Source organism: Hibiscus syriacus, unplaced genomic scaffold (assembly GCF_006381635.1).
Source record: "Hibiscus syriacus cultivar Baekdansim isolate YM2019G1 unplaced genomic scaffold, ASM638163v2 tig00003715_pilon, whole genome shotgun sequence".
NCBI lineage: Eukaryota > Viridiplantae > Streptophyta > Magnoliopsida > Malvales > Malvaceae > Hibiscus > Hibiscus syriacus.
In genome coordinates, this window is record NW_024061980.1 from 164,766 (window position 1) to 181,988 (window position 17,223).

Here is a 17,223-nt window from a genome sequence, read left to right on the forward strand (position 1 = left end):
GATCTGTGGATTGGAGCCTGAATCGGTGAATCACTTGTTCTTTTCTTGTAAACAAGTTTGGGAGATTTGGGTAAAATTCCTTCAATTGCGGAATGTATTTTCGGTACTGCCCAATAATCCTAAAGGGTTTTTGCTTTCATGGTTGGAGTTGAGGCCTAATTCGATTTTGGAAATTTTTGCTGGGTGCCGTATTGTGGTTAGTCTGGAATTACAGGAATCAGATAGTGTTTGAGAATGGCAAGATGAATAAAGTTAATCTATTCTTTTTGGTCAGGAATAGGGTTGCTTCATGGTTTTTGGCTAAAAATAGTGAATTCTTTATACAGGTTAACAGCCTTGTGGGTGACTTAACCTTGGCGGATGTGCATCGTTCCCCTTCTAAGATTGATATATCTAAGTTAAAGTGGTGTCCTCCACCACCGGTTTTTTTAAGATGAATGTTGATGGGGCTGTTAATTTTGACTGGAGAAGCAGTGGTATTGGAGGAGTCCTAAGGGATGTTGATAACAAAAGGTTGGATTTTTTTCTCCATAGCGATAGGACTTTGCCCTCCGATTCTTGCAGAGATTTTTGCGATCAAAGCAGGGTTAGAATTACTTATTGATTCAGTTTGGAGGGATAAGGTGATTCTAATTTTAGAGAGTGATTTCTCTCTTGCTTTGAAGTGGATCAACAACCCGAATCTTTGCCCTGTTCGTTATGTTGATTTGGTCAGAGATATTCAGAAGATTGTGCTGCATTTTAATGTCATTACTAGGCATGTTAACAGATGTATTAATGGGGAAGCTGACTATTTAGCTAAATCAGGAATATGTTAGGTTGTGGATTGGTGAGAATGGGGTGGTGGGTTGTTGGAATGGATGTCTTTGGATTGTTTGGTTGGTTTTGGTTGTATTTCTTATGTTTGGCAATAAAATTCTGGGCACTATTTTCCCCCTTCCAATGACTATGGAGTTCTACAAAACTCAATAGTTATGAAGGAGGTTTTTAACGAGGCCTAATTCCTATAAAAAAAAATCACAGGACTAGCTGGTAACAATCTAAATTATATAACAATTCAAATGCTTATCAATTAATCAAATTACAAGTTATTATCAATTATTAATTTATAATATTTGTTATTAGTATTAATTAATATAAATTAATAATATTTATATTAATATATTTCGATTTATAAATCTATATTTGTATATAAATAAATCTATATTTGTATATAGTATTATTAAGTCTATATAGTATTATTAAGATATATAATATTATTAATATATTATTAAGAATAATATAATAATATATTTTATTATTATATAATTCTTATAATGTATATTATTTATATTATATAATTCTTACTCTCGATGTGCAATGTTATTATGTATTATCCAACAAATGGTCTAGGTATGTCTAGGACTAAGGCTTCATACATGCTGCTTACCTTATTAAATTCATCATGACTTATCATGTAATTCAACTCATAGGATCATACCCTTTGGAGAGCCACCTTCACCAAGGGCAGCACATGTGGCAACTGCTGTCGTGACTATGATAGTTATTCAGGTTAGTAGACAGTGTGGTATTTTATAGTGTGTATATATATATATATTGCTGCTTATAAATTATTTAGTTGAACTTCTTCCTACTGCAATTCCTGATCGGGAGCTTTTACTTTGTCTCAGGGTGGAATTGGTCCAACCAGCATGTCCGGTGAGGATCTTCATGTTCTTGATCTCACACAGAAACGATCACGATGTCATAGGTTGGGCCTCGAAGGATGCATGTGCGTTCACCTTATTTATAGTGTTACAATTAGTTTAATGATATGACTGTCAATTGTATTTCAGGGTTGTCGTTCAAGGCCCTGGGCCAGGGCCACGCTATGGCCATGTAATGGCTTTACTAGGGCAAAGGTATCTCATGGCAATTGGCGGAAATGATGGTAAATGTTTTTCTCTGTTTTTTCTTGCATGCACCTTTTAAAGATTTATCATTAAACACTTTATATTTTATTTTCATGTATGATAGAATTTTCTTATGAATTGCTTGTTGAAAATTTTGGTGCATCATATCTAGGAAAATGACCTTTGGCAGACGTATGGGCCTTGGACACTGCTGCCAAGCCTTATGAATGGCGTAAATTGGAACCTGAAGGGGAAGGTCCGCCTCCATGCATGTACACTACACACACAATTGATTTTCACTGGCCAATCTTAGGATTTGCACTCTGTTTTATTTTATGATTATGGGTCTCTTAGAAAGAGCAGTATGCAAGAGATGAAAAAAATTACTGTCACTTCTCCGATACCTTACTTATTGCCATGCCCATCTTACCATGGATGTGATTAATGTTCTTTATTTTTATTTATTTGATGATTTATTTTGATCTTTGTAGATTAGTTACTTGTTGAAAATTGTTGTTTAACTAGGTATGCTACGGCAAGTGCACGATCAGATGGCATTCTTCTGCTCTGTGGCGGGAGGGATGCAAACAGTGTGGTGAGTCGAGAAGTCCTCATTGTATGGTATAGAGTTGGTAGTTCTATGGCATAATGTATGTTTTTTAAATATGTTTTTTTCTGAACAATATGCCATTAGATTTCAAAACCCATAGTTTTAACTTGTCATATATTATTGCCGAGGGCAGCTTTTTCTTGTTCATTTGAGTAAAGCTTAAATACATCTCAATGTACTTTGGCACTGATTTAAGTATATATTTTATCCATGTTGATAGGAAAAAGAGGCATTCTAATGAATTCTGAAGAATTTGAAAATAATAGCAATGAAGATAATTTAAAAGATTGAGCTGTGATACATGAAATGATGTCTTAATTTTGTCCTTTTTGTACTTCTAAAATATAAAGATCCCTTTTTAGCATTAGATTTGCTCAAATAGGTTCTCTGCTCATGGTTTCCTTTCTCTGTGATTCTTTCTCAGCCATTAGCAAGCGCATATGGGCTTGCAAAACACAGGGATGGCCGTTCGGAATGGGCAATTGCTCCTGGTGTCTCACCATCACCAAGATATCAATATGCAGCAGTGAGTTTCCTTTTCTTCCATGCACTCACTTTTAAATAAGTTAGTTCACTCTATGATTCTTCTAATTAGGTGGATCACATCTACATGGTATGCTTCTAGGTTTTTGTCAATGTAAGGCTCCATGTTTCGGGTGGGGCACTTGGTGGTGGACGCATGGTTGAAGACTCATCAAGTGTTGCAGGTACTTGATCTTGTTTTTCCAATGTTGAGACTTCTAGTGATGTGCTGTGTTAGTGTTTTTACCGGCATGCTATCAAATGTGGGTTTGTAAAAGATTTAAGGTTTAAAAGTAGTTTTTGGGTCAAATATGTGTTGAACTTCCCCAATGTGCTCTGCTCTTTCTGTCGGGAAAAGGATGCAATGGTAGTGTAGACCATAGGGAACAAATTTTCTTAGATCTGAAAGTTGTCCACTCATTTGTAACTTGGAGTTTCCATATTGTAATAAAAAACTAAAACTATTATTGAGGTTTGACATCTTAATAAGATTTTGCTCGGAAGTTTTGAGAATTGTATCTGTCCAAAGGTTTTGTTACCTGAACTGAACTCAGGCTCTATAAAGTTCTGGAAATTTGTTAAATTTATATAAATCAAGGAAAAACTATTTCTGTACATCTACTAGTTGCTAACATATCCACATTTCTTATAGTGTTGGATACCGCTGCGGGAGTTTGGTGTGATACAAAATCTGTTGTTACTAGCCCAAGGACAAGTAGATACATTGCCGATGCTGCTGGTGGAGATGCTTCTGTTTAGTTAACGAGGCGTTGCAGACATGCAGCTGCAGCTATTGGTGGCTTAATATTTATTTATGGTGGTTTACATGGTGGTAAGATATTTTTTTATTCATTAATATGTGCACCCTGCTTTTTCCTATCTTCAGCATTGAGTTATCAGTTATCAATTAGGTGCATGCCTTTACATATTGTATATTTAATTATATTCTCTCTTTAGAACTTTATTGTATGATTAATCTAGAATGATGCTTTTCCATTTACATAAACATAATTTAGTCTTTAATTTGTCGATTACTATTTGAATGTGTGATATATTATGCATTATGTGATCCAAATCTGGTTATTTTGGATTTCTCACTGCATTTGTTTTATTGAATGATCCTCCTAGTTCCTATCCTTTTTGTTTTCCTGTAAGTGCGAGCTTTCTGGCTGATGGTTTGTGCTTTAGGGTTGTAATGGTAGAAGTTACAGACTTTTTTGAGGAAGTTATTGATAAGGCACTGTAGCTTTAGGGTTCCAGATTAAATATCTTTCATATTTGAGCAGTGATTGATGATAACATGAAGGAAAAGAAATACATTTACTGGAAGAAGCCTGGTTGTGATATGACCGGGATTGGATGGGGTGTATTAAGAAAGCTATATTGGGATAAAAATATGGTCTTAAGTGGGCTAGTATGTACTGTGAAAGTTTAATCTTGGCATCATCATTATGCATTTAAATAGGACACAAGGACTTGCAGAATTTGTAAACTAGCTGGTTGTAAGGACCAAATATTGATCTCGGAGATAACTTTGGATACCCTGGTACTTCCCCATTTCACGAGATCAAATTTTGAATATTTAAAATTGGTAAAAAGTGGATTTTGTTTTTGTTCTCTTTGCATTGTCCTCACTGAAAATGCTCCTCTTTACTTATATTTGAAATTTAGTTGTAAGGGAGTCTAGAAAATTTCAATTCATCTTTGGGTTGGAAATTAAAAAACTTTATTTCTTTAAGGTCTCTATTTTCATATAATTGTTATTTTCTTTTCATTTATCATAGAATTTTAAGCTGCAGCTATTTTTTGATATTTCGTGCTACTCCTTATGTGCATCAATATTTGAATTTTTTAGTGCGGTAATATGTTGTATTTGTGCTGTAGGAGTGTTGCTTGATGACCTGCTTGTTGCTGAAGACCTGGCAGCTGCCGAGACAACAACGGCAGCTTCACATGCTGCCGCAGCAGCAAATGCTGCTTCCCATGCACGATTACCTGGAAGGTATGTATCTATTGATGGAAGAGCAAGGCAAACAATGACTGAAGCAGTTCCTGATGGAGCTGTTGTGTTGGGAACTCCAGTTGCTCCCCCTGAGAATGCGATGCTTCAAGTATCACGGTAAGATGACCCTATATACTTGTTTGTGTTACAGGTCTCTTGGATGGTTACGCCTCCTCTGTTAATCCAAGGAGATATATAATGTGGCATATCTTTCAGGAAAATGGGCAAAGGTGTTGACTATTTGGTTGAGGCATCCGCTGCTGAAGCTGAGGTTATAAGTGCTACACTTGCTGCTGCCAAGGCACGACAAGTTAATGGAGAAGTTGAACATCCTGCTAGGGATTGAGGGGGAGAGGCCACACCTAGTGGGAAACAGATGTGTACCTTTATTAAGATGCCTGATTCTGCTGGATCAAATAATGTTGCACCTGCTGGAGTTCGGCTTCACCATAGAGCTGTCAGTATCAGAAAATTTGATCTACATTGTACTGGTCTCAGGTCAATATTGGCATTTATTTAGCAGTGACACTGTCAAATGTTTCCTTTATGCCAATAGGTTGTTATAGCGGCAGAGACTGGTGGAGCTCTGGGTGGAATGGTCAGACAGCTTTCTATCGATCAATTAGAAAATGAAGGCAGGCGGGTTAGCTATGGGACTCCTGAGAACGCAAGTGCAGCCAGGAAACTATTAGATAGACAGATGTCAATCAATATTGTCCCCGAAAAGGTACTAGTACCTTCTTCTTTTCTTCTTCATGCAGGACCTGTGTGTTTTTGGGGTAATTATTGAACGACCAAATGACAGTGTTGAATAGTAAGATCAGTATCTGCTTTGGTGTTGCCCAAAACCTCTAACACTTACTCTTGAGAATGATTTCTCTCTATTTGAATGGTCTTTATTATATGGAATAGGATCTTGTTATATCATTTATCCTTATTGCAATATGATTGATTATAGTTTTAGTTTTTGGGTTTTCTTAAGTAAGACAAATCTTTTTTTTTTAATTTTATAGACGTGGTACTCAATCAAATTTAAGAACAGAATATTTATTATTTTTTTAAATTAGAAAAGAATGAAGAAATAATATGTGTCTTATTTCTTGAATGAGTACAAGGCTCCTTTTATACAGAGGGAAATTACAACAAAAAAAGAAACTAATTAGAGCCAATATTTGACAGCTTCTACTTTTCTACTTTTTCTTGATTTACATCTTTTACTTTCTATATTTTCATAGAAAACAAATCCTAGAATATCTCACAGATTATGACTAAATCAAGGCTTTCAATGACCAAATTTCCAACACTCCCCCTCAAGCTGGTTTAAAGATATCTTCCATAGCCAGCTTGCTAGTCAGATTACCAAATTGCTTCTTGTGTAGTCCCTTCGTTAGTACATCAGCTAATTGTTCATCAGTTGGAAGATATGTCATGCATATTATTCCCGCATTGACTTTCTCCTTGATGAAATATATATCCACTTCTATATGTTTCGTTCGATCATGAAGAACTGGATTATGAGCAATAGCAATAGCTGCTTTGTTGTCACAATAGACCTTCATTGCAGTCGAGTAAGAAAACTTCAATTCTTCAAGAATCCAATTTATCCACATCGCCTCGCAGATTCCATGGGCAACGGCTCTGAATTCTGCTTCAGCACTACTTCTAGCTACTACATTTTGTTTTTTACTCCGCCATGTAACTAGGTTTCCTCCAACAAAGGAACAGTATCCAGACGTTGATCTTCTGTCTGTAACACTTCCTGCCCAATCTACGTCTGTGTAGACTTCAACTTGAAGATGTCCATGTTTCTTGGACAATAAGCCTCTTCCTGGAGTTCCTTTCAAATATCTTAAGATCTTATAGACGACCTCGAAATGCTCCGCCCCTGGTGAGTGCATGAATTGACTTACCATGCTAACTGCAAAAGCAATATCAGGTCGTGTATGAGACAAGTAAATCAACTTTCCTACAAGTCTCTGATATTGTTCCCTGTCCTTTACTTCTTCAACCTTAGCAGCTTGTAACTTCAAGCTTGGCTCAACCGGAGTTTCAACCATCTTACAACCAAGTAGACCTGTTTCTCCAAGGAGATCAAGAACATATTTTCTCTGATTGACAAATATGCCTTCCTTAGATCTTGCAAATTCCATTCCAAGGAAATACTTAAGAGCTCCCAGGTCCTTAATTTGGAACTCCTTTGCTAGTCTTTTCTTCAGAATAGTTAATTCTGTTTCATCATCACCAGTGAGAATAATATCATCAACATAAACAATCAAAATTGCAACTTTACCATCTTTTGAATGTTTATAAAATACTGTGTGATCAGCTTGACTCTGCAAGAAGCCATAACTGATAACTGTCTTTTCAAAGCGGTCAAACCAAGCTCTTGGTGACTGTTTGAGTCCATATAGTGACTTATGTAATATGCATACTTTGTTACTGCCAAGTTTCTTCTCAAATCCTGGCGGTAGGCTCATATACACCTCCTCTTCCAGATCAACATTGAGAAATGCATTTTTAACGTCAAGTTGATGTAGAGGCCAATCGAAGTTCACTGCAAGAGATAACAACACTCTAATAGAATTTATTTTAGCAACAGGAGCAAAAGTCTCTTGGTAGTCAATCCCATATGTCTGAGTAAAGCCTTTAGCCACCAATCTCGCCTTGTATCTCTCAACGCTTCCATCAGCTTTACTTTTTATTGTAAACACCCATTTACACCCGACTATTTTCTTTCCTTTGGGTAGATCGACAATCTCCCATGTACCACTTCTCCTTAGAGCATTCATCTCCTCCATGACTGCTAATTTCCAATTCGGATTATCCAATGCTTCCTGTATATTCCTTGGAACAAACAAATGTGAAATCCTAGATGTGAAAGCTTTATGGTTTTTTGATAGTTTGTGATAGGAAAGATATTTTGCAATGGGATGTTGAGTGCAATTTCGGACACCTTTCCTAAGTGCTATAGGGACATCAAGATCAGGAATACTAGGTGAATTGTTGGACAAAGTGGAGGAAATCAAAGGTGTAGTAGGGATAGGATTACCTGAAGTTTCGACACAAGAACTTAGATCTTCAGATTGGTTTCGTGCAGGGTTGATATTTGAGTCTTTATTTCTCAAATGAAATCTCTTCCTAGTATAAAACTGAAGCTCAGAATTCAAATCATGTTGATTAGTTTGTAGTACTTCTCCCCCTGAACGAGAATCTCCTTCATTAGGCACCAACAAACCTGGTTCTCCTAGGCAATCGTTATTAGAAACACTTGAATTTGGATTTTCAAAGCGACCACTCTCAGAAATGCGCGGTTTTTGTGTAGGATAAATGACATTGGGTAGTGGGATAGAAATGTCCCAAAAATTGTGTTCTACATCACTTGTCTCCACTTGAAGAGAATTTTTTGTGAAATAAGGTTTTGTTTCCAAAAACGACACATCCATACTCACATGAATTTTTTTTGTTTGAGGATCAAAACACTTATACCCCTTTTTATTTGAAGAGTACCCCAAAAAAATGCATTTAATAGCACGTGGGTCAACTTTTGAACGAAATTGACATGGAACATGAACATAGACAGTACATCCAAAAACTTTGACAGGTAACTCAGAAAATAACCTTGTTCCAGGAAAAGATGATTTTAGGCAATCGAGTGGTGTTTTGTATGTTAACACCTTAGTAGGCATCCTATTTATCAAGTAAGCGGCTGTTAAAACTGCTTCATCCCATAAGTATTTGGGAACATGCATGTAAAACATTATGGCACATGCTACTTCAAGTAAATGTTTATTTTTTCGTTCTGCAATGCCATTTTGTTGAGGGGTATCCCGACATGTAGAGTGATGAAAAATCCCTTTCTCTTTCAAAAAATCACCTAAGTGCTCATTAAAATATTTTGTTCCATTGTCAGAATGTAAAATACTAATCTTGGTTTGAAATTGGTTTTCAATCAGAGTGTAAATTTTTTTGAATAAATCTTTTATGTCAGACTTTTTATTCATTAGATAAATCCAACATAACTGTGTGTGGTCATCAATAAAAGTAACAAACCACCTTTTACCAGAAATAGTAGTAACTTTAGAAGGGCCCCAAACATCACTATGAATCAGATAAAAAGGTTTGGAGGCCTGATAATCTTTTGGTAAATAAGGGGAACGATGGTTTTTTGAAAAAAATGCATTTTTCACAATGAAAAGAAGAACAATCAATCCCTTTAAATAATTCTGGAAATAAGTGTTTCAAATAAAGAAAACTAGGATGTCCTAGTCTATAGTGCCACAACATTATTTTTTCTCGAACAGAAATTGAACTAGTACCACTAAAGCTCTAAACGTTTTTATTACTGATAGATACTTCATCAAAGTAATAAAGACCTTCAATCATCCTAGCATGTCCAATCATCATCCTCGAGTTCCGGTCCTGAAATTCACAATGTGATTCAAAGAAGGTAATGCAACAATTACAATCTCTAGATAGTTTACTGGCAGACAAAAGATTGCAGGCTAATTTAGGGACATGAAGAACATTATTGAGATTAATTTTCTCTGTCAGTTTAATGAGTCCTTTTCCTGCAATAGGTGAAAAACTACCATCGGCAATTCTAATTTTTTCATTTCCAGGGCAAGGTGAATAGGTATTAAATAAATGAGAAAAACTAGTCATGTGATCTGAGGCTCCAAAATCTATTATCCACGGAGAGGAATTTGGACAAGAAAGGGCTTTAGGATTACTACCTGTTTGTGCCAAAGAAACACTAGGAATACCGGATGAGAAATTGGATTTTATCAGTTTCAAGAGTTGATCAATCTGCTATTTGTTGAAGGGACCTGAGTCAGCTTCACTTGCAGTAGGAATTCCACGATTCTTCTTTCCTTGCTTGTTGCTTTTCCAGTTAGCAGGTTTGCCATGAATTTTCCAACATGTCTCACGTGTATGGCGGGGTTTGTTGCAAAAATCGCACCAGACCCGTGGTTTATCATCAGACCTGCGCTGGTAGTTTGTTGTCTTGTAGGCTGCAACATCACTCAATAAGGTAGAATTTTCAATTAACTCACCATTACTCTTCTTTTTGAGCATGACATTCCTTCGGCTTTCTTCTCTTCTAACTTCGGCAAATACTTCGCCAATGGATGGAAGAGGAGGTCTGCCAATAATCCTTCCTCGTACTTCATCAAACTCAACATTGAGGCCGGCAAGAAACTTGTAAATACGACTATCTTCTACAGTTTTCTTATGGTGATTACAGTCGTCAATACTTTTCCATTCGTATGTGTTGAAGAGATCAAGATCCTGCCACAACCTTTTCAACGAATGGAAATATGTGGTGACAAAATGATCTCCTTGACGAATCTCCTCCAATTTTAAAGTCAACTCAAAAACCTGAGCTTGGTTGCCTAGGTCAGAATACATCTGACTAACATTATCCCACAATTCTTTTGCAGTAGGATAGCACATGTAATTGGAGCTTATGTCCTCCTCCATGGAATTGACCAGCCATGTCATAACCATGGAGTTTTCAGCATCCCAAGTAGCGTACAGCAGGAGCCTTCTTGTCACCAGTGATGTAACCGATTTTCCCTTGTCCACGAATATACATCCGGATTGATTGTGCCATCGAAGGAAGTTGTCACCATTTAAGCGGATGGTGGTGATTTGGACAGAATGAGAATTGGAGTGGTGCTGCGGAGTGGCCGCAGCAGGGGTTGAGGTGATTTCCGATGCGACTTCGGATATGGCTACAATGATTTTGGAACTACTGTGTTTTAGGGTTAAGACACGATTATGGCTCTGACACCAAATTAGAAAAGAATGAAGAAATAATGTGTGTCTTATTTCTTGAATGAGTACAAGGCTCCTTTTATACAGAGGGAAATTACAACAAAAAAAGAAACTAATTAGAGCCAATATTTGACAGCTTCTACTTTCCTACTTTTTCTTGATTTACATATTTTACTTTCTATATTTACATAGAAAACAAATCCTAGAATATCTCACAGATTATGACTAAATCAAGGCTTTCAATGACTAAATTTCCAACATTTTAACCTTTAAGTGAAGACGACAGGTTCCTTGATTTTTTATCCTAGTGGCACAATTACCCTCCATTATTCTGTATTATTCCTGAGGTGGTTATTCCCTTGATGTAATTTGGAAAGGCACAAAGAATAAAATCCATGAAAGGCTATATAATCTGGATTTACCAGCTGAAGCTGTACATCTCATAACATTGGGAAAAAAAAAATCTCCCTTGGCTTCTTAATCAGTCATAGCTCAAATTCATGATATCAAAGGAAACGACGATAGAGAAGAAATGAAAAAAAAATAAAAACCACAAATTATTTTGCATGTCATTACTTGGAGGCCTGATTTCATCACCTTGCTCTAAATGCATCGTACTCTTGTCATGGCCATGCAATCTTCAATAATACCCATTAGTATTAAAAATACTTAATTATTGGTCTGATTTATTTTTTCTGTTATTAGTTCTATGTTGCTTGGACAGACTTCATCCTTGAGGTTTTTCTCATTCTATTTGGATTACTGGGCATAAAAATCCATTTTTCTATTCAGTGTCAGTTCAATTATGTAGTAAACTCTTATTACATTGATCTGATTTGATTTTCAACCAGTTTTTGAGATGTTAGTGAATGTTACAGCTGATAGAAGTTTATTCAGTAATTGTGCCCTCAAGCTTCTTGAAAAGTTCCATTTGTTGTACTATAATGGTTTTTGTCGCTTTCCCCAGGTCATTGCACATCTTCTGAAGCCTCATAAACCTCCAGTTTGTCGACAGTTTTTCTTAGACTGCAACGAAATAGCAGATCTATGTGAAAGTGCTGAACGAATATTTACCATTGAACCAACTGTTTTACAGCTGAAAGCTCCTATTAAGAATTTTGGTGATCTACATGGACAATTTGAAGATCTTATGTGCCATTTTGATGAATATGGCTCACCTTCAACAGCTGGGGACATTGCGTAAGTGTTGGCCTAAAGATCTTGTTTTCTGAAGGCTCTTGATTGGTGATGTTTCAGCATACTAAGGACTGACCTTTCTAATATCTATAAGCACTGTTGTCTTCTCATGTGTAATCTGCATGCGCGGTGTTGCATCTCATTTTTACTCTTTACATATTTTAACTTGATACTAATTTAGTATAAATTACTATCAGATATATCGATTATCTCTTCTTAGGGGATTATGTGGACCGGGGCCAACACAGCTTGGAGACCATTGCTCTTCTGCTTGCGTTGAAGGTAAATATAGAAGTTTGGTACCTCCACTATCTTCTCATGCTCAGTTTTACTTCCTATTGAAATATTGATGAGCTACCTACCTATGTTAATGTTGCAGGTTGAGTATACCAAAAAATGTTCATTTAATTCGGGGGAATCATGAAGCTGCGGATATAAATGCACTTTTTGGCTTTCGGATTGAGTGTATTGAGCGCATGGTACTGTTTCATGTGTTAGAAAAATGTCAAGTAATGCTTTCTAGATTAACATTTAGTCACAAATCTGATGGCTTGTGTAACAGGGTGAGAAAGATGGAATATGGGCATGGCATCGCATAAACCGTTTATTCAATTGGCTTCCTCTGGCAGCTCTAATTGAAAAGAAAATTATCTGTATGCATGGTGGCATTGGTCGGTCTATAAATCATGTGGAACAGATTCAGAACCTACAGCGTCCAATTACAATGGAAGCTGGCTCGATCGTTCTTATGGATTTATTATGGTCAGAGGATGTTACTGTTTTTTCTGGTGATGAAATATAATATTCATAGTTTTCTTTTGTTGATACATTTTTTGCCATTTTCTTCTCTAGGTCCGATCCAATGGAAAATGATAGTGTGGAAGGGTTGCGACCAAATGCTAGAGGTCCAGGTTTGGTTACTTTTGGGGTGAGTAAGCTACTTTAAAGCTTTTAAGCTACAGAAATTCAAGACCTCCATGTTGCTTTCATTTCGAGATTTGAGGAAAGTAAGAAATTACTGGCTGGTTGATCTCCGTACTGTACCTATGAAACAATTTCTCTCTCTCTCTCTCTCTCTCTCTCTCTCTCTCTCTCTCTCTCTCTCTCTCTCTCTCTCTCGAAAGCTAAAACTTTTGATTGAAGATACTTGTTTACTTTGTTTGTGTATTTCTTTTCTTACTTGCTTATACTGGCCTATATCAGAGTAAAACTTATTCTGTGGAGTACTTAATGCTCTGATTTTTCGTGTTATATTTTGTAAATGATTGTTTCCTTTTGCAGCCTGATCGTGTTATGGAATTCTGCAATAATAATGACCTCCAGTTGATTGTCCGTGCCCACGAGTGTGTTATGGATGGCTTTGAGCGCTTTGCACAGGGACATTTGATCACCCTTTTCTCTGCTACCAATTATTGTGGTGTGTCCCTGTCTTGTGTTTTGATTTTGTGCGTGTTTGACTATCAGGTCTTAAGACTAGTAGCCTTTAAATTTTGGATTATGCTTGTATTTTTCAGGTACTGCTAATAATGCTGGTGCAATCTTAGTTTTGGGTAGAGATCTTGTGGTTGTTCCAAAACTCATTCATCCTTTACCCCCAGCAATTTTATCACCAGAAGCATCAGCGGAAGGTCATACAGAAGATACAGGTGTTGCTTCTTCCTCTTTGTTAGCAGTAACTAAGCTTGAATTGTTTCTGTATGTTTTTTACTTGGACTAGGTGTACTTCTGCTTTAATGACGTTGAATTTTGTGTTTATGGGATTAGGAGCTGAATGCTAACAGACCTGCAACACCAACCAGAGGTCGTCCTCAAGTAGCAAATGCAAATGACCGAGGCTCACCTGCTTGGATATAGTAGATTCTTCAAATTGATTCTATATATACTCATTCGGGCTTATGCTATACCACCTGGAGATTCTGGTGCTCTGTATAGAGCATGATGACATATACAGGCATTTCCCAAACTTGTAATCTCTACCACTGAAGTTAGAAGGAGTAAAAACACGTGTGAAAAATACCTCATGTATTCATATTAACCATTTCAGTACACTACTCTTATATACAATTCAATTACATCAGCTAACATACTAACTAGCTTCTAACCAACGGCTAACTAACTAACAAACCTTCTAACTAACTCTCAACTTCTCAACACTCCCCCTCAAGCTGGTAGGCTAAAGATATCTTTGACTCCCAACTTGGAAATTAAATACTCATACTGTTGAGTTCCCAAAGCCTTGGTTAAAACGTCAGCTAATTGATTTGCTGATGAAACATAATCTGTGCAGATCACTCCTTGTAATTTCTCTCAAATGAAATGACAATCTATTTCAATATGCTTTGTCCTCTCACGAAATACTAGGTTTGCTACAATCTGCAGTGCTGCCTGCCTTGCTATCACAATAAAGTCTAGCTGGTTGGAGATCCTTTACACCCAGCTCTATTAACAGACCTCTTAGCCATACAATTTCAGCTGCCACCATTGCCATACCTCTGTACTCTGCCTCTTCTGATGACCTTGCTATAGTATTCTGCTTTTTTGGCTTCCAGGAAATTAAGCAATTTCGTAGTTCAACACAGAAACCAGTAATTGATCTCCTTGTCATCAAACAAGCTGCTCAGTCAGCATCACAAAAGGCTGTTAGCTGACATTGTCCTACAGAAGACATAAAATTCATTGACCTGGATTCTTCTTTATATACTTAACCACTCGAAGGGTTGCTTCCAAGAGTGACCTTTTAGGTTGCTGTATAAACTGACTCAGATGATGTACCACAAAAGTGATATCTTGTCTTGTATGAGTGAGATAGATCAACCTTCCTATCAACCTCTGGAAGACTTCTTTTTCACCCTGCAACACTTCATCATCTATCCTCTTTTCACCATTTTCAATCAAACCAGAATCATAACCAGTAGAAGTAAGCTTGACATTCTGCTCCATAGGAGTACAAACAGGTTTAGCACCTCCTAATCATGTTTCTTCTATTAGCTCTAGTGCATACTTCCTTTGGTTCAACAAGATTCCTTCACTAGATCTAAGTATCTCAAAATCAAGAAAATACTTAAGTTCCCCTAAGTCCTTCATTCTGAAGCTAGCATGCAAAATTACCTTCAATTCTTCTATCATGGTAGCATTATTTCCAGTAATCAGTAGACCATCAACATATATAAGCATGACCACTATATTTGTTCCTTCTCTTTCTGTAAAAAGCGAGTAATCAAACTTACTTTGAATATATCCAGCAGCAACCAAAGCTTCAGTCAGCCTCATGTTCCACTACCTAGATGCTTGCTTAAGGCCATAAATAGATTTCTGCAACCTACAAACCATGTTCTCCCCCTGGCTGCAGAATCCCTGAGGTAACTGCATGTAGACCTCCTCAAGCAAATTGCCTTGAAGAAACGCATTATAGACATCCATTTGAAACAGAGATTAGTGCTGCAAAGAGGCTAACGCCAAAACAGTTCGTACAGTAACAAGCTTAGCAACAGGCGAGAAAGTTTCAACAAAATCCACACCTTCTTGCTGATTGTAACCTTTCGCAACCAGAAGTGCCTTGTAGCGTTCAAACTCACCATTGGATCGAAACTTGACTTTATACACCCACTTGCATCCAATGGGAACCTTTCCCGGTGGCAAAGGAACTACACACCAAGTATTGTTTAATTCTAATGCTTGAATCTCCTCTTGCATGGCAGTAACCCATAAAGGGTCTTTAATGGCATCATTATAACTAGTAGGCTCAACAATAGAAGTGGAAGAAAGGAAAGATTGAGTGTGAAAGGGAAGATGAGAATAAGAAATATTATTTGAAATACCTCGTGTATTCATATTAACCATTTCAGTACACTACTCTTATATACAATTCAATTACATCAGCTAACATACTAACTAGCTTCTAACCAACTGCTAACTAACTGACAAACCTTCTAACTAACTCTCAACTTCTCAACAGAAGGCTTTACGACATTTTGGTTTTTTGGCGATTTCAGCAGACTGTTGGCCTTGAGATCATTAAAAAGATGCAAGTTCAGGCACAAGATTGCCATACGCCGTTGGTTTGCCTTCCCGTAATGTGCTGAAAGTTGCACTCAAGGCTTCTCCCTCCGTGTAAACTGAGCGTGGAAAGCAGGCTGCCTGGTGGTTTCTTCGATGGGTTGGTAGTATTTTTCACATTTAGTTTATGTATATATTCGTCATTTTAGATCAAATATTTTTCTGCCCTCCTTTGGGGGCCATTATATGTGAGGATGATGATGAGAGAAATAATAGTGATACATATGTATCATAGAGGGGTTATATATTGGTGTAATTTTCACATTATGTGATATGTACAATATTGTAATGTTTTTGTGGGAAGATAAAAGAAACTTTAGTAAACAAGGTGAGAAAGTTTAGGCAGGTTTGATCACAAGGCTTTTCCCCTTTTTCTTTTTAAAGGGCCAGCTTCAGATTGCTGCCATGTTTATGCAGTTAGTTTAGGTGTTTACATTTACATTTTCTGGTCTGATCTGAGGTAGTGTTTGGTTCTGTTCATATCCATGAGAATCAAATGTTATCAATTTCTAATTTAAGAAACTTGATGACGTTTAAACTATATGAACATAAAAGATTTAAACAAACAAAAAATAATAATAATAACAACAAATGTTCGCTCTCTGCCCAAAAATTTCTAAACGTTCACTCACTGTTTATCAATACGATACTAGCTCTCTACGTCAATAAAGATTCTATACAAAATAGTAAGGGTCCTAGCCACATTACCCCTTTGTTTATCAATATGTTTGTATTTTTTTCATAGCGTTATTAATAAAATATTATTAAAGGATCATTTGAAAAAGCTTACGTAAGTGTTTTTAATCTGATTTATATCGTTTAAAAAATATTATTAAGGGGTTTGAAAATATTTATGAAAATATTTTGGCCTAAAATTCTAATTGAAACGTAAGAATATTTCCAAACAATTCTTTCTATACAATTCATTTTTAACAAAAATAAAAATTTACATTTGAAACATTATTATGGACTCAAAACAAGAAATTAGAACAATGATTTTGCGTTAGAAAAACTTGTTTGTAGAAACATTCCCAAACGAAACCTAATTATGTTATTCGACTTAAATAACATTAACCTAAAGTCATGTTTTCTTGTTTAAAAATAAAATATTAAAATTTTACGATTTACATCTGAATGTAAATGCATAAATACATATAACGTATTAA

General features: G+C 36.4%; 1 protein-coding gene and 1 pseudogene across 1 annotated transcript; one reads left to right on the forward strand and one right to left on the reverse strand.

The window, feature by feature from the left end:
* Positions 1-433: 433 nt before the first annotated feature.
* On the forward strand, positions 434-13,855 carry LOC120180884 (annotated as a pseudogene).
* Positions 13,856-15,433: 1,578 nt separating this feature from the next.
* Positions 15,434-15,841, reverse strand: LOC120180895 (uncharacterized mitochondrial protein AtMg00820-like). The gene has a single exon (XM_039186180.1). The coding sequence runs from the start codon at positions 15,839-15,841 to the stop codon at positions 15,434-15,436; it is 408 nt and encodes a 135-aa protein (XP_039042111.1).
* Between the last annotated feature and the right edge of the window lie 1,382 nt (positions 15,842-17,223).

Excerpts from the sequence above, each read along its gene's own strand:
- LOC120180895 (XM_039186180.1), bottom strand. The coding sequence starts at position 15,841 with ATGGTTAATATGAATACACGAGGTATTTCAAATAATATTTCTTATTCT.